Source organism: Sus scrofa, chromosome 1 (genome assembly GCF_054392235.1).
Source record: "Sus scrofa isolate SSC_HxYL_T2T_F1_AM1 chromosome 1, Sscrofa_HxYL_maternal_Yorkshire_Landrace_v2.0, whole genome shotgun sequence".
Taxonomy (NCBI): domain Eukaryota; kingdom Metazoa; phylum Chordata; class Mammalia; order Artiodactyla; family Suidae; genus Sus; species Sus scrofa.
In genome coordinates, this window is record NC_139383.1 from 136,504,920 (window position 1) to 136,523,744 (window position 18,825).

Genomic DNA, 18,825 nt, shown 5'->3' on the forward strand with positions numbered 1-18,825 from the left:
CAAGACTAAAATGCAGACCTCAAATGTTAACTTGTCTTTATACATACAAAGCAACATCAAAATTGTTTATTATATTTTAAGACAAAAGACAAATGTTTTGCTATCAGAGGACCTTTGTTCAAATATTCTATTTCATTTAGCTATCTAACTTGAGGATTTCTTAATTCTTCAGAATTTTAGGCATTTAGTGACCTTTATTGTTAATCTGTAATTAAGATGCTTACCTTTTAAATGACGTATGTCAGCCATCTGATATGATATGTTGTTCTGTAGTTTAACCTAAAAAAAAAAGTTTTCATTTTACTCAAGAATATAGTTTTGCTCATATTTAGTTTTTTTGCTCATATTCACTTTGAGCTTGATCATAAATACAAAATAGAAATAAAAGGGAGTTCCCGTCGTGGCGCAGTGGTTAACGAATCCGACTAGGAACCATGAGGTTGCGGGTTCGGTCCCTGCCTTTGCTCAGTGGGTTAACGATCCGGCGTTGCCATGAGCTGTGGTGTAGGTTGCAGACGCGGCTCGGATCCCGCCTTGCTGTGGCTCTGGCGTAGGCTAGTGGCTACAGCTCCGATTCGACCCGTAGCCTGGGAACCTCCACATGCCTGGGAACCTCCACATGCCGTGGGAGCGGCCCAAGAAATAGCAAAAAGACCAAAAAAAAAAAAAAAAAAAAAAAAAAAAAAAAAAAAAAAAAAAAAAAAAAAATAGAAATAAAAGTCTTTAAGTTATGTATACTACACCAGTTTCCAAAATGAATTAGAGATAAATTCTGATTCTGTAATACTCATTTTAAATTTGCACAAGAATGTTCATTTTACTTAAAATATAGTATAATAATTTTCAGGTTTAAAATTTTTAGTTGAATATTGCTTAATGCTGTTTTTTCAAAATCTTATCAGAATATTTTTAACTATATTAAGAATTGTTTGAATCAATTAATGTGAAATTAAAAATAATTATTGTTTATCAAGCTTGCACAGAATGACAGATACTACACAGGACACACTGTTGTAGTCACTGTCCTCTAGGAGCCAGTATACAAGAACACCTGGAACCTAAAAGAGTACCAAAACATGACTCAAATTAAGGCTTATCGCTTAATTTAAAAATTAAGGCCTTGGATAGCCAGGATGTCATATATAAAGAATTACTGTGTCTCAGTTCTTGCTTAAACAGTTTTCACCTAATTATAAAATGCAACTAAAGTATCACTATAAACAGGTTCTCCTGTCAACCTCAAGAGTAACATTACTTTGAAAGGCATAGACTGATTCATATTGATCAAAAGCAGCACCACCAGTACAAAAATAATTATGCTAAATACAACCTCAATCTCTAATGTAAAAATATTTTTAACTTTTCACCTTTAAATAATTATAGATGCATAGAAAACTGCAAAGATAGCACAGAGAAGTCCCATATACTCTTCACACAATTTCCCCCAATTGGTACATCTATTTTTTTTTTAATTGAAGTATAGCTGATTTACAATGTTGTGTTAATTTTTGCTGCACAGCAAAGTGATTCAGTTATACACACACACACACACACACATTCTTTTTTAAAATACTTTTCCATTATGGTTTATCATAGGATATTGAATATAGCTCCCCACGCTATACAGTAGGAACTTGTTGTTTATCCATTCTGTATTTAACAGTCTGCATCTGCTAACCCCCGCCTCCCACTATATCCCTCCCCCAACTCCCTTCCTTTTGGCAACTACACATCTGTTCTCCAGGTCCATGAGTCTATTTCTGTTTCACAGATAGGTTCATTTGTGTCATATATTAGATTCCACATACAAATGATATGATATTTATCTTTCTCTTTCTGAATTACTTCATTTACTTTGATAATTTCTAGTTGCATGCATGTTGCTGCAAATGTTCATTATTTTGTTCTTTTTATGGCTAAGTCATATTCCCCAATGGGCACATCTTATGTAACTATAGAACAACATCAAAACCAGGAAACTGAGGAGTTCCCATCGTGGTGCAGTGGTTAACGAATTCGACTAGGAACCATGAGGTTGCAGGTTCCATCCCTGCCCTTGCTCAGTGGGTTAACGATCCGGCGTTGCCGTGAGCTGTGGTGTAGGTCACAGATGCGGCTCAGATCCCACATTGCTGTGGCTCTGGTGTAGGCCGGTGGCTACAGCTCTGATTCGACCCCTAGTCTGGGAACCTCCATATGCCGCGAGAGCAGCCCAAGAAATGGCAAAAAAAAAAAAAAAAAACAACCAGGAAACTGATATTGGTACAATGTGTGTGTATAGTTCTATGTCATTTTACTATATGCATAGATTCATGTAACCATCAAAAAAAAAAAAAAAAAAAAAAAAAGATACAGAACTATTCTATCATCACAAATATCTCCCTCATGCTGTCCTTTATAGTCAAACCTATCCTCCTTCCCCACTACTGCTGATCCCTGGTAACCACTAATTTGTTCTCCATCTCTGAAACTGTGTCGCTTCACGAATGTTATATATAGAATCATATAGCATATAACCTTTTGTGATTTTTCTTGTTAGTATAGTGCATAGTTGTATATAGCAATAGTTCATTCCTTTTTACTGCTGAGTAGTATTCTGTGATATGAATGTGATATGAATGTTTAAGCATTTAACTACTATAGAATGTTTTGGTGGTTTCTAGTTTTTGACTATCATAGATATAGCTGCTACGAAAAAGCGTGTGCAGATTTTCACATGAACATTAGCTTTTATTTCTCCCGGATATATGCCCAGGAGTGAGATTCTTGGGTTGCATGGTAAGTCTACATTTAGTTTTTGAGAAAGTGCCACATTATTTTTCAGAGTGTCCATGATATTTTCAGTTACATCTGAAGAACTTACTCTGCCAAGGTACTGGATGGGAGAGTATAAAACACTTAGAAAACATGAGAGCAGTCTCAAATAATCAGTAGGCAAGGCAGCATTTGTTTTATTTTATTTTTAAAACTCAATGAATTTTACTATACCATTTAAAGTAGTATAATTACTGTAAGATTTCAGAGATGATTCCTATCTAGTGTGATCAGAAAAGTTTCGAGGAAGGGCTTTTATCTGAATTAAGCAAGGAAGGCTAGGTAAAACTCTAAATAGATAGAGGGCATTTCAGATACAGGAGGTGGCATAAGAAAAAGTACAGAGGCAAGAAAGCATGAGATGTATGAAGACCCCACCAAAGTACTGTTTGGTTAAAGCAAATGATACAGAGGAAATAACAGTGAGGAAGAAGGTCAGAAAAAAGACTATGGCGGGCTCTTTGGCCCCAACTAGAGTCTATTCTTTAATCTGAGAGCCACTGACTTTCAAATTTCAAATGAAAGTTTATCCATTAACAAATAACTAATGAAATTAGACCTACTCTAAGTTTGAAGCAGGGGCTGGCCCTCTTTGTTTTCCCCTCAAGTCCTGAGGGTTTCAAAGAATGAAATTTAAAATATAATGCTGATATTCAGTTGTAAAAAGGAGCTAGTTACTGGTACATAGATGAACCTTGAAAATATTATATATATTAAGTAAAAGAAGCCAGTCACAGAAAGACAAGTATTGTACGATTCCACTAATATGAAATGTTCAGGTCACACAAATCCACAGGGACAGAAAATAATTAGTGGTTGCCAGGGGCTGAAGGGAGAAGGAATGACAAGTGGCTTCCTAATGGACACAGGGTTTCTTTTTGGGATGATAAAAATGTTCTGGAATTAAATAGGGAGATGGTCACACAACTTCACAAATATACTAAAAACTACTGAATAGCACACTTTAAAAGGGCAAATTTTATGATATGTGAATTAAATTAATTTTTTAGTGCAAAAAATAAAAACAAAAATGTTGAGGGTACTATGGGGCACTATGTTGGAAACTGCAGATAAAATAACAGAGAAACAATAGGCACTCAAGTTTATTATTTAGGAGAGTCAGTCAAGTAAATAAGCAATTATAATAAAGCAAAATAAATGCTATTATTGGGTTCTACAGACATGATGGGAGGACTTGGTAGAAGCATTTAAATCCAACCTGGGGGGAATGAAAGGAGGTTTCTGGAGATGATGATGACAGCTGAAATAAGTCCAGCAGGAAGCACAGTGATCAGCCAGGTGGAAATAGGGAGAGGGTAAGGAAACATGTGTCGAAACTTAGAAATGGAGTTCCCGTCATGGCTTTGTGGTTAACGAATCCGACTAGGAACCATGAGGTTGCCGGTTTGATCCCCAGCTTTGCTCAGTGGATTAAGGATCCAGCATTGCCATGAGCTGTGGTGTAGGTCGCAGATACAGCTCGGATCCTGCATTGCTGTGGCACTGTGGCGTAGGCTAGAGGCTACAGCTCCGTTTAGACCCCTAGCCTGGGAACTTCCATATGCTGTGGGAGTTTTTCTTACACCCTAGAAAAAACAAAACAAACAAACAAAACATTTAGAAGTGAAAAACACTGCACATCAATTACAGAAACTGCAAGCAGTTCTAAGAAGATCTAAGCTGGAACAGAGTTAAGGAAAACAGCAAGTGATATGTCTAGAAAGGCAAGCAAAGTCTACATTACGAAGAGCCTTGCCAAGGAATGTTGAATACATTCCTCTAGCTACAACCAATCATTTCTTCTTTTTGCTTTTTTTTAGGGTCTCATCTGTGGTCTATGAAGTTCCCAGACTAGAGGTTGAATCAGAGCTGCAACTGCTGGCTTACAACATAGCCCACTGCAACCCCAGATCCTCAACCCACTGAGCAAGGCCAGGGATTGAATCCGAGTCCTCATGGATACTAGTCAGGTTTGTTACTACTGAGCCACAACAGGAGCTCCTATGGTCAATCTTTAAAAGATTTCAAACAATGCAGTGAAATGCAATTTGCATTTTGAAAAGTCAATCTGGTTTCAGTAAGATGAGTGGACCAAAGGGACAAGACTAGAGAGGCCAGGTAGGAAAATAGGAGAGTTGGGGGACAAATGTTGTTTTTCAGATGAGAGAGTGTTAGTTTAAGCCGGGGTGGGCAAACTATAGTCTGTGAGCCAAATCTGGCCTGCTGCCTATTTTTGTATGGATGGCAAACTAAGGGTGGTTTTTACATCGTTAAATGGGTGGAGAGAAAAGCCAAAAGAATATTCCATGAATTATATGAAATTCAAATTTCAGTGTCTATAAATAAAGTTTTATGAGAAACAGCCACATCCATTCATTTCCATATTGTCTATGGCTACTCTGGAGCTGCAGTGATTGTGACAAAGACCTATGGCCTGCAAAGTCTAAAACATTTACTATCTAGTCCTTTACCAAAAAAGTTTACCAATCCTTGGTCTAACCTAATAGAATGAGAACAGAGAGATATGTATGTGAGAGATATTAAAGGGGAAGAATCAATAGTCTTACTGATTGACTGGATACAGGAGTAAAAGAAGAAACATGAAGGATGATGTTTAGATTTCTAGAGTAGAAGGTCTAGATGAATAAAACTAATACGACTTAACAGGGAAACAGCAGAAACAGACTTGGGGTGGAAGGGAGAAGTGGGGTGATGATTTTTTTTTCAGATTTAGACCTACTGAATTTGAGGCACTTGTGACACACCCAAGAAGAGATCTTTAGTAGGAAGTTGGATATCCAGATCTTGATTCTGGGCATAGATGATTTGAAAGTCATTAGCATACAAATAGCAATTAAAGCCCTGGGAATGAGATCACTGATGAAAAGCTGCAACAGGCACAGGAGAAACTGACACAAACAGCTGTGTGATCTGTTGACCACTAGGAAGTGCTCTCTAATAACTTTTAATTAGCCTATGTCTACTTTCTTTCCCACATCCTTTACAATAGTCCCCCTAATCCATGGTTTCGATTTTTGTGGTTTCAGTTACTGGCAGTCAACTGTGGCCTGAAAATTCCAGAAATAAACAATTCATAAGTTTTAAATTGCATGCTATTATGAGTAACATGATGAAATCTATGGTGACCCACTCTATTTTGCTTGGGATCCCTAACCATCAATATTATCTGCTACTAACATCTAACCACTGACAGTACCATGGCTCAATGATCCAAGATCACCCAAAGCAAGCAATGCTTCTTCTGACCTACAACTATAAGGTCAAGAGTAGTCTAATGCTACATTACAAATGCCTATGTCATTTGTCTCATTTCATCTCACCATGCAGGCATTTTATCATCTCACATCATCGCAAGGAGGGTGAGTAAAAGAGTTCCTACTATGGCTTAGCGGGTTAAGAACCAAACTAATATCCATGAGGATGCAGGTTTGATCCCTGGCCTTGCTCTATGGGTTAAGGATCTGGTGTTGCCTCAAGATGTAGCACAGGTCACAGATGCGGCTTGGATCTGGTGTTGCTGTGGCTGTGGTATAGGCCTGCAGCTGCAGCTCCAATTCAACCCTTAGCCTGGGAACTTCCATATGTCATAGGTGGACCCTAAAGAGAAAAAAGAAAAAAAAAAAAAGGATAAGTATAGTACAACAAGATATTGTGAGAGAGATGGACCACATTCACATCTTTTACTATAGTATATTGTTATAATTGTTCTATATTATTGTTAATCTCTTACTGTGCCTAATTTACAAATTAAACTCTATCATAGCTATGTATGTATGTAAAAAACATAGTATATATAGAGTGTAGTGCTATCTGTGGTTTGGGTGTACACTGGGGGTCTTGGAATCTGTACCCCGTGGGTAAAGAGAGATTATTATATTTTCATGATCCAGTTTCTTTTTGCATTTTTTGTCCTTCCAAAGAACATAGCCATCCTTTATGCTTGTTTTCAAAAAGTCTGCATTATTTTGTTCTTTATCCATTTTTATGATGCTATTTCAGTTTCTCTGTACTCCACTTTAAACTTATTTTTGAAACTGCTACAGAAATGCTATTCTTGAATACTAGGCTACGAGTGGCCTCAGCTTCCTGGACTGTTTCTTTTTTATCCTTTTACTCTTAAAAATTTTTTTTAATGGAGGGAAAATTCAATACATAGACTATAAAAATAGTAAAGATATTATGGGCAATACTATTTCATTATCACTTTAATTTTCTCTTCAATCTTTGTTATTGAGAATAGAGATGCTGATCCCAAAAGCGCATATATAAAGTCCTCACATTTTCAAAACTGCTCTGGAACAATATATTTCACATGGTAATAAAGAGAAAAATCATAACCTGTCTAAATAAAAGCCTTTCTTAATCCAAATAGAATGAATTTATTTCCCATCTCATTCCTTGGCCATGCAAGGATTTTCCAGTTAGCTTCTCAGACCCTCTTTATGGCATATTGTTCCCCTGGCATCTCATTTTCTCTGTTATTTCTGTCAAACTTTCTAGCAGGAAAAATCTCACAAAAATCTTATATTCAGTGTTTGGAATTATCAGCAGGTACCAGTTCTCAATTTCTCTCACTTCCTATTAACACTGGTTTCATTATGCTAGTTATCTCACCTTCCATATGCCTTTAAACAGAGGTGCCAATGATTTGCTCAAAGAGCTCACAGAGCCCAACTGGGAGATCATTAAACACAGAAGTTCCCTTCCTTCTACAGTAATTTTATTATGTTGCTCAGCTGTAGAATCTAGATGGCTGCTATTAAATTATATGTTCACTTTTTTGACATTGCAGTATTACAGGGATGATACCTTCTCTCTCCACAGATACAATCCAATCCTCAAAATTCTTATCTAGCTACTAAAATGGTTTAACTAAGAATTCTTCTAACTCTCAATCTAATACTTTTAAGGAAATCTGATAATGTTTTTAACTGTCATAACACTCCTTTGTAATCTTGCAAAATCTAAGAACGTAAAGCAACCATTTAATTTTGGCTTTAATCTTATGTTTTCTACCATCTTGGGTCTGTTTATAAAGGCTTCTCCCACTTGGTTTTGATTTTTAATGTTTGTTTCAACTTTTTCAATTTGTTTTTCTTATTTTTAGGCCTTTTGTTAACCATTTCTGCATAAAGATAGCTCTGTTTAGTTCTTTAACTTCTTTGGCTTTAACCCTTCCTCTGAGAGCCTTCACTTCTTTTAATACTTCCACCACTTCCTCATCTTCAAAAGGAAGCTGACTATTCCTCCTCGTAGTTTTAATTTCCATAGTTCTAACAGGAACTTGCTTATCTTGTAAATGACTCTACTAAAATTTGAGCTCTTACTACTACATGATTGAAAAATAAGGTATTTCACTTTGCAACATATACTCTGTTGAACTGGCAATGCTATAGGCAATACTGGCAATACTATGGAATACAGATGATCCTCTGCATCCCTCTTTTTAAATAAAGGACTTGAGCATCCATCTTTGCACAGGGGTTCCTGGAACCAATCCCCTTCAGTAGTGAGGGACAACTATGCCTTCTTTTTTCCTAAGTATATTTCAGACAAGTAATAGTATATAAACACTAAGAAGTATTATTTAATCATCATTTTATAAATGGATTCTCACTACCTGGCTTCTTAGGTGCCTTTTGGATTACTTTCAGACTTTTCCCCTAATATCCTTATTTACAATACGCAAGAAAGACACCAAATGATCACTTTCTTTTTCAAATTTCTTTGAGGATTTGAGTTAGATGTGTGTAGATAGACACACATATATTCACAAACATAGTCCCATCCCTTTGCCTAATTTACATCTATAGTCAGCTGGAGAAAGTCTCGTATTAAGTCCTTTCTAAAACAAAATATTCTTCTATCACAGGCCGTCCTATTTCCAACAAGAATGTCTTTCCTACCCCCAAGGTTTATCAGAAATGAGAATTCCATGAGAACTCTCATTCAACTCTTTGTAGTCAGCATCTAGCATACTGCTTGACTCTCATTCATCCCTTTGTATTCAGCATCTAGCATACTGCCCGACCCCAATAAACACTAAATAAGTGTTTGCTGAATGGCTCCTTAGACTTTTACGTTCCATATTCTTTGTACTACATAATCTCCTACTTCAAGTTGTACTTTATCCTTATTTGTATAATTCTAATTATTCTTCTATACTTCTGAAATCCCTCATTTATTTCCCTTTGTTATCAACTTCATTGCCTTAGTTAGGCTTTACTTTATCTCTCCCCTTCTGTAATACTTGTTTCTGTAGTATTTGGAGACCATCCATAACTGATCGTCCATGCTGCCTTTGGCCTTTTCCATGTGTTTAGAACACATGGAAAATCTCTCAACATGTGTTTAAAACCCTTCCTGGGACCTTTTCTTTCTTCCCTCTTCTAAGGTGTATATGTTCTTTATCTCTTCTTTCAGTAAGAATTATCTTCTCCTGCTATTTTCCTATAGCACTTCTTCCTCATCCCCAGCTACTTCATCTATTTTCCTCTAATATTTCTTCCTCTAATACTTAAAATTTAATATTTCTACCCCCTCTTCTTGAAGCTCTCTTAATGCTTTCCCCATCCTACAGAGCTACTTTGAATTAATTTTGGCAGCTGTTACTAGCTCAGTTGCTCTGCTTTTCTTCTCATTCTGGGACCTTGAAAATGGCTCAGCTGTGCATGCTTCACTTTCATTATGACCTGTTCTCAGGCAGTCAGCACAACTATGACCACCAATCCCAAAGGTTATATACAATTGGCTTTTTACAGATGTCGTTTCTGGCTCCTTTTTCTCCACATCAGAAACATTTTTCCTAATCATATCTCATATTCAGATGATTTCTAGAGACAATACTATCTTTTGTAACATAACTGCCAAATCTGGCTAATCATCAGAATTACCTGGGGAGAGGAATTCCCATTGTGGTTCAGTGGGTTAACAACCCAACTAGTACCCATGAGGATTCAGGTTCAATCCCTGGCCTCAATCAGTGGGTTAAGGATCCAGTGTTGCCACAAGCTGCAGTACAGGTGGCAGATGCAGCTCAGATCCAGCATTGCTACAACTGTGGTGTTGGCCGGCGACTACAGCTCAGATTAGCCCCCTAGCCTGGGAACTTCCATAAGCCACAGGTGTGGCCCTGAAAAAAGGAATCGCCTGGGAAGATTTAAGAAATACATATTCTTGAGAGTTTCCACTATGGCACAGTGGGTTAAGAATCCAACTACAGTGGTACTAGTCACTGTGGAGGCGTGGGTTCAATCCCCAGTCCAGTACAGTGGGTTAAAGCAGCCAGTGTAGGTTGTAGCTGCAGCTTGGATTCAATCCTTGGCCTAGGAATTTCCATATGCCTTGGGTGTGGCCAAAAAAGAAAGAAAAGAAATATACATTCTTGATTCCCCAGCCCCACTCCAATCCAATTCAGCAGTCTCAAGATGGACCCAGGAATGTTTTTTTTAAAAAAGCTAAAGGAGTTCCTACTGTGGCACAGTGGGTTAGGAATTCAATTGCAGCGGCTCAGGTTGCAGCAGAGGCAGAGGTTGGATCCATGACCCAGGTGCAACCATTAAAAAAAAAAGAAAAAAGCTAAAGTCATTCTGATAAGCAGCTATGTTTAGCAACTGCTCATCTATCGTGGCTTTGGCTGGCACCTATACCAGCTGGATCAAAGTGGAATATCATTTGTAATAAATAAGTATTAAATGCCTATTTTCTGCCAGGCCTTGTGGTAAGTGCTATACTAGTATTATTGCATTTAGTCCTCACAACCACCCTGAGGTGAGCTTTCCATTTCACAAATGAGGAAATTTTGCTCCATATCACATGCCTATAGTAGATTCTGGATATTCTCCTAAGTAGTTCCAGATTAGGGTCTCTGCTCATGACCACTGAGCATATACTACTTTAGTAGTAGTTAACAGGTGACTAACTTTTTGTTCTTATGACTCATACATTGCATAAACATTCAGTGAACATTCCAAATACACCTGCAACTCTTACTTAGTTAATTAGTCTCTCCTGAAGCAAGTTTTAGTTTAAGCTATACCCAGTTACATTTTTATTTATCAAAAACAATTTTTTTTCTTTTTCAGCCACACCTGCAGCATATGGAAGTTCCTGGGCCAGGGATCAAATCTGAGTTGCTGCAACCAATGTCACAGCTGCAGCAACTCCATAGCTTTAACCCCATGTGCTGGGCTGGGGACTGAACCCACAGTGCCTCAGAGACAGTGCCGGATCCTTAACCTGCTGAGCCACAGAAGGGACTACTACAATTTAAAGAGAATAAGCAAGGTCTTTGGTTTTAGTTGGCTATAATGAATCACTACGAAGTTTTTTTATTCACTCATTCATTTTTTTAAAGTCATTTATAAAGCATTTACTGAGTATCCACTATGTGCTAGGCCTGAGGATACAAAGTTTTTGGTTTTGATCTGTTAAGAAGAGTCACAAAGAAGGAGTTCCCCCTGTGGCACAGTGGGTTAATGATCCAGCTTATCTCTGTGGAGGGACCAGTTCAATCACCAGCCCAGTGAAGTGGGTTAAGGATCTGGTGTTGCTATATCTGTGGCATAGGTTGCAGCTGCAGTTCCGATTCGATTCCTGGCCCAGGAACTTCCATATGCTACATGGTAGGCGAAAAAGAAAAAAAAAAAAAGAGAAGAGTCACAAAGAATCACTGAAGTTTGTTTACTCATTCATTCTGTCAGCCAGTCATAAAGAAAGCATTAATTGAACACATACTAAGTGAAAGACACTCTAGGAGGCCTAGAAATACAGCAATATATAAGAAATAGGACAGAGACCTGGATAAAGGATATATATTTTGAGGTCATCAACATAACAAGTTTTCTGAGTGAATATGATTATTTAGGAATAGAGTAGAAAGAGAAGAGGATCTCAGATAGAAAACTATGAACTATAACACTTAATGATAAATAGAAGTGAAGCCAGTAAAAGAGGCTAAGAACTCAGTATATGTGAGGATGCAGTTTTATCCCTGGCCTAGCTCAGTGGGTCAGGGATCCTGCATTGTCATGGCTGTGGTGCAGGCCAGCAGCTACAGCTTCAATTTGACCCCTAGCCCGGGAACTTCCCTAAAAAGATTTAAAAAAAAAAAAAGTAAATAAGGAGTTTGGCCCTAAATAGCTTTATCTGCAGCCACAAATTCCCTTCCTTCTCACCATGTACCTTGCATTCCACTCTCCTACTGAACTGCTTGACCTATAAGGGTACAACATACTTTCAAACTTTCCTGACTTCATTTACCCCTTCTGTTCCTTCTGTCCTTACCTCTTTCCAAGTTTGGTGACCTACTCTTTGTCTAGTAGGATTCATATTCAGTGAATCTTTTCTTTCCTGACTTCCTGAGGCAGTTAATCAACTGTTCCTTTATACTTTCAAATCCCTTTGTAAACAGTCCTACTGTGGCATTTAATCATGCCCTATGGATTATTTCTCTATTTATGGATTATTTCTCCCTTTAGATCAAGTTCCTTGAGGACTAATATTGAATCTTATCTCTCCATCCCTAGAACCTAACATATGATAGATACTTAACTTTCCCAAATAAATGACTTAGGCAAATAATGTGCTTTGAAAAATCATAAAGTACTATGTCAGGAAAAGGACTTATTTAATTTTACCCTTTGTGAATTTAAGGTAGTTTGAAACAAGTCCCTGATGATAGGCAGCATATAACACAAATCAAATTTTTTTACTATGCTTACATTAACTAATCCTAAGGTTTTCTTCTCTTCATATAAATGCTAAATTGAACAAGGAAAATATTTCTGAGTTTTTCAATGAACAAAATACTAACTAGATATACTATGATACATTTCAAAGATACATTCTCTGTGTGACAGAAAGATAATTAATTGATTATGAGTGGCTTTCTATCAGAATATTTTGATCGTGTATTCCAGAAAAGCAGCGTAATCAGGTATGTGAGTAATATCTGCAGTAACCCCAGCACATATTATGCATGCCTTGGTTAAGAGCCAGTGCAAACTGCTGACTCAATCATCCAATATTTACTGAGTCCATACATGGTGAATAGTACCAAATACAGTATGTGTTTACAAAGTTTAGACTAGATTTTTATAGTCAATAAATTCACAATAGAAAGCTGGAAGACATGAAAAAATAGATCCAGCATAAATGTACAGATACAGTTATTCATTCAACAGTTATTTATTAACTGGGTATAAGCCAGGTATTTAAAACATATGCAGATTACAAAATACGGACTATGCCTATAACTCAACAACAAAAAAACAAACAAAAAAAATCAAAAAATGGGCAGAAGACCTAAATAGATATTTTCCAAGAAGACATACAAAAGGCCAATAGGCACATGAAAAAATGCTCATCATCACTAATTATGAGAGAAATGCAAATGAAAACTACAATGAAGTACCACCTCACACCAGTCAGAATGGCTATCATTAATAAGCCTACAAATTAACAAATGCTAGAGAGGGTATGGAGAAAAGGGAACCCTCCAACACTGTTGGTGGGAATGTAAATTGGTATAACCACTATGGAAAACAGTATGGAGGTTTCCTCAGAAAACCAAATATAGAACTACTATGCATGATTCAGCAATCCCACTCCTGTGCATATATCTGGACAAAACTTTTTTTTTTTTGTCTTTTTTTTTTTTAGGGCTGCACCTGTGGCATATGGAGGTTCCCAGGCTAGGGGTCGAATCGGAGCTATAGCTGCCGGCCACAGCCACAGCCACAGCCATGCCAGCTCCAAGCCGTGTCTGCAACCTACACCGCAGCTCATGGCAACGCCAGATCCTTAACCTACTGAGTGAAGCCAGGGATCGAACCCACAACCTCATGGTTCCTAGTCGGATGCGTTAACCACTGAGCCACAACGCGAACTCCTGGACAAAACTTTCATTGAAAAAGATACATGCACCCCTACATTCATGTATGTTGTATACATGCAGCACTATTCACAACAGCCAAGACACAGAAAAAACCTAAATGTCCACTGGTAGCTGAATGGATTAAGATGTGGTACATATATACACAGTGGAATACTATTCAGCCATCACAAAGAACGAAATAATGCCACTTGCAGCAACATGGATGGAACTAGAGCTTCTCATACTAAGTGAAGTAAGTTAGAGAAATAAAAATGCCATATGATATCACTTATATGTGAAATCTAAAATATGACATAAATGAATATATTTACAGGACAGAAATAGACTGACAGACATGTAGAACAGACTTGTGGTTGCCAAGGGGGAGGAGGGAGGGAGTGGGATGGACTGGGAGTTTGGGGTTAGTAGATGCAGACTATAACATTTAGAATGGATAAGCAACGAGAACCTGCTGTATAGCACAGAGAATTATATCTATCTCTTGGAACAGACCATAATGAAAGATAATATAAAAAAGGGAGTGTGAATATATATATGACTAGGTTTATATATATATATATATATATATACACACACAATGTAATTCAACTATTCTTTAATAAAAATATTTTTAAAATATTAAAAATCAACTATAATAAAAATATTAAAAATAAGATTAAGCTCTTCTACTACATCTTAATAAGCAATAAAATATCTCAAGTACTGAAGAAAAAAAAAAGAATCCTATTGCAGTGGCTCAGGTTGCTGCGGAGGAATAGGTTTGATCCCCAGCCCAGGCACAGTGGGTTAAGGGATCCAGCATTGCCACAGCTGCGGTGCAGGTTGAAGCTGCAGCTCAGATTCAATCCCTGGCCCTAGAACTTCTGCATGCCACAAGTGTGGCCATAAAAAAAAGCAAGTAACAAAACAAAACAAAAAAACCTTTTCGCCTGGAATACATACCGCCACAGTACCCAGCTTTTTCTTCCTCTCTCTCTCTCTCTGACTACTCTTTCTTGGTCATTAAAACCTATTCCTCCTTTACCGTTATATGTGGCAAGGCTCTGTCTTACATATTCGTCATCTTACTCTATAACCTAGGCCATTCCCATAACCTCAACAATAATAGACTTAAATCTATTCCTAGCTTGTCCTTCCTACTGAGTTCCAGAAGTGTATTTTCAACTGCCTACTAGATATTTCATAGATTTCTCAAACTTTACCTACCTAAAATTGCATTCTTCTTGATCTAACTTCTAAGGTTCCTCCCTCAAACCACAGCACCTTGCTAATTCTATTTCTCTCCATTTCTGCGCCTTAAGGACCGAGTGTTTCTCCATTAAGGTGCTATCGGCATTTGAAGCAGAACAGTTCTTCATTGCCAGGGCTCTCTTCTGCAATACAGAACATCTAGCATTCCTCTGGCTCCATGCCTAAACAACATTAACACTCCCCGGTCATCAGTGCTAACAAAAATGCCTCCTGAGGTTGCTATTTCCCAGCTAAGAATTGCTTAGCTGAAAACTCCATTATCTCTCATCTGTACTACTAAAAAGATTTTTAAATAAAAATTTTATAATTATTTTCCCTACATCTACTTTTTCTCTCCTCTAATCAATTCTCTATTCTGCAGACAGAATAGTGTTTTAAGCCCAATTTGATCAAGTAGCTCCCCTACTTAAAATCCTTCAATGTTTCTGAACTTAGGAGAAGGTATTTAGTCATTAAATACAATGTTAGCTGTGGGATTTTGATAATATTCCTGATGAATATGAGGAAGTTTCTGTCTATTCCTACTTTGCTGAGAGTTTTAATCATAAACGGGTACTAAATTTTGTTAAATGCAAATCCTCTCTCCAAGGATTTGCATACCACTTCATATCACCCCTTCTATTTAACGCTGTACTGGAGGTCCTAACCAGTACAATAAAGCAAGAAAAAAATAAAATAAAAAGCATCCAACTGGAAAGGAGGGAAGAACTCTTTATTTGTAGATGGCATGATCCTATCCAGAAATAATTTTAAAGAATCAACCAAGGAGTTCCCGTCGTGGCGCAGTGGTTAACGAATCCGACTAGGAACCATGAGGTTGCGGGTTCGGTCCCTGCCCTTGCTCAGTGGGTTAAGGATCCGGCGTCGCTGTGAGCTGTGGTGTAGGTTGCAGACGCGGCTCGGATCCTGCGTTGCTGTGGCTCTGGTGTATGCCGCCTCCATATGCCGAGGGAGCAGCCCAAGAAATAGCAAAAAGACAAAAAAAACAAAACAAAACAAAACAAAACAAACAAAAAAGAATCAACCAAAAAGCTACTACTACTGAGTTCTAATGGCTTTTTGAGGAATCCTTAGAATTCCTTAGCTTCCATTAGTACCAGACCTACTACTAAGTTCTAGCGCAGGGAAATGATCAATATACAAAAATTAGTGGCACTTCTATACACCTGCAAAGAACAAGTGGAAAGTGGAGTAAAAGATACAATTCCATTTTTGATAGTATCAAATTCATTAAATACTCAGGGATAAATATAATAAAATGCGTGTGTGTTGAACACTGAAAATTATAAAATGTTGCTGTAAGAATTTAAAGAAGACCTAAAAAATAGAGATACAGTATGTTCAAGGATTGGAATGTTCAATTCACTCCAAATTGACAAAGAGATTTATTACAGGTGGAACTGTATCACCTAAAAGATATGTTTAAGTCCTAACTCCTCAGTAACTGTGAATATGACATTATTGGGAAATAGTGTCATTGAAGATATAACCAAGTTAAAATAAAGTCATAATGGATTAAGGTAGGCCTTAATCCAATATGACTGGTATCTTTATAAGAAGAGAAAACAGAATTAGGGAAGAGACTGCCATGTGTAGAGACAAAGACACACAGACATACTGGGAAAGACAGCCATGGAAGATAGAGACAGAGACTGAAATTATACTGCCATTAGCCAAAGAACACTTGAGGATATCAGTAGAAGAACCTTCCCCTAGAGGCTGAAGTTAGATTGCAAAAATATCTGTAAGCTATGTTAAGGCAATAGCAAGCCATTGATTAGTTTTCCCCTACTTCTACTGCAAGTTTTAATTTTTTTTAATAACTTGGTTGTTAATTTACATACAATAGACCACATCTATATGCAGTGTGATGACTTTTGATAACTTTATACATCTATGTAACCACCACCACAATCAAGACTTTTACCACCCCCTCAAAGTTTCCTCTCGTCCCTTTGCCTTCCCTCCCCCTACCTCTGGCCTCAGGCAACAACTGTTCTCTTTTGTATTACTATGGAGTAGTTTGCTTTTTCTAAACAGTTTTGTAAGTGGAATCACAAGTACATACTCTTTCACACCATGCTCTTTTCACTCAGCATGATGCTGCTTAGATTCATCTATGTTGATGAGTGATCAATGATTCATTCCTTTTTATTGCAGTATGGATTTATCACATTTTGTTTATCCACTCACCTGCAGGTGAACATTTGGGTTTTTCCAGTTTTTGTTTTTTGTAAATATAGTTACTATAAATATTTGCATATATATCTTTGTTAGTCATGTTTTTACTTCTCTTGGGCAAATACCTAGCAGTGAAGTGGCTGGGTCTATTTATAACATAAATATTAAACTTTAAAGTTATATTTAACTTTATAAGGAATTGCTAAGTAGTTTGCTAAGTAGTTAACACTATGTTAACAAGGCTGCACCATTTTATATTCTCACCAGCAGTATATGAGAATTCAGCTGCTCTACAACCATACTAACACTTGAGAATTATCAGTAATTTAGCTGCTCTACAACCATACTAACACTTGGTATTATCAGTAATTTCATTTTAGTCATTATAATTGGTATATAGCAATGTCTCATTGTGGCTTTAATGTGCATGTTCTTTCTTCCTTTTTTTCTTTTTAGGGCAGCACCCATGGCAAATGGAAATTCCCAGGCTAGGGGTCGAATCAGAACTATAGCTGCCAGCCTACATCACAGCCACAGCAACATGGGATCCTTAACCTACTGAGTGGGGCCTGGGATCAAACCCACATCCTCATGGGTACTAGTCAGGCTTGTTACCCTGAGCTGGGAACTCCTAATTGGCATTTGTTTGATGACTAATTTTACTGAGCATCTTTTCACACTACTTATTTGCTATTCACAAATCTTTGAGGATTTATGAATAAATCTGCTCACATGCCACGAAGCATATGGAGGTTCTGAGGCTAGGGTCAATTGGAGCGGTAGCTTCTGGCCTACGTCACAGCCATAGGCACATCAGATCTGAGCCTCATCTGCAACCTACACCATAGCTCACAGCAACGCCAGATCCTAAACCCACTAAGCAAGGCCAGGGATTGAACCTTCGTCCTCATGGATGCTAGTCAGACTTGTTTCTGATGAGCCATGACAGGAAATCCTGTCTGTTCAAATTTTTTGCTCATTTTAAAAAATTGAGTTGTCTTATGATTAAGTTGTAAAGAGTTTTTATATATTCTGACACTTTTTTCTTCCAGTTTTACTGATATACTTGACATACAGCACTGTATAAGTTTAAGGTGTACAGCATGATATGACTTAGGTCATGAAATGATTATCAGTAAGTTTAATGCATTCATCATCTCATACAGATATATAACGAAATAGAAAAAAATTTTTCTTGTGATGAGAACTCAGGGTTTACTCTCAACTTTCATCTATAGTATATAGCAGTGTTGATTATATTTATCATATTATATATCCCTAGTATTTATTTATATTATAACTGGAAGTTTGTTTGTACCTTTTTTCCACCTTCATCCAATTTCCCCTCTCCCAACCCACTGCCTGTGGTAACCACAAATCTGATCCATTTTACTCCAAGTTTGTCTGCAACACTATGTTAATTCCTATTACATAACATCAGTAATTTGGCATTTCTATACATTTCAAAATGATCACCACACTAAGTCTAGTCACAATGTCACCATACACAGGTAATACATGGCTATTTACTATATTCTCTATACTGTACATAGCAATCTATATCTATGTAGATATGATTAAGTTGCTGATCTCTTAAATTCAAATGCATTTTAACAATCTTGCATTTTTCCTCCATCCCCAACATTTACTGTTTTTGACAA

At 37.3% G+C, this 18,825-nt stretch overlaps 1 protein-coding gene across 2 annotated transcripts in view; it reads right to left on the reverse strand.

Moving 5' to 3' along the window:
* Positions 1-18,825, reverse strand: part of GOLM2 (golgi membrane protein 2) — a 106,101-nt gene that overhangs the window by 75,039 nt on the left and 12,237 nt on the right. For both annotated transcript variants that reach the window (XM_013993061.3, XM_021096541.2), the window contains exon 2: positions 225-279. In XM_013993061.3, coding sequence (XP_013848515.2) covers positions 225-279 — 55 coding nt within the window. The remainder of the gene's footprint in view (positions 1-224; positions 280-18,825) is intronic.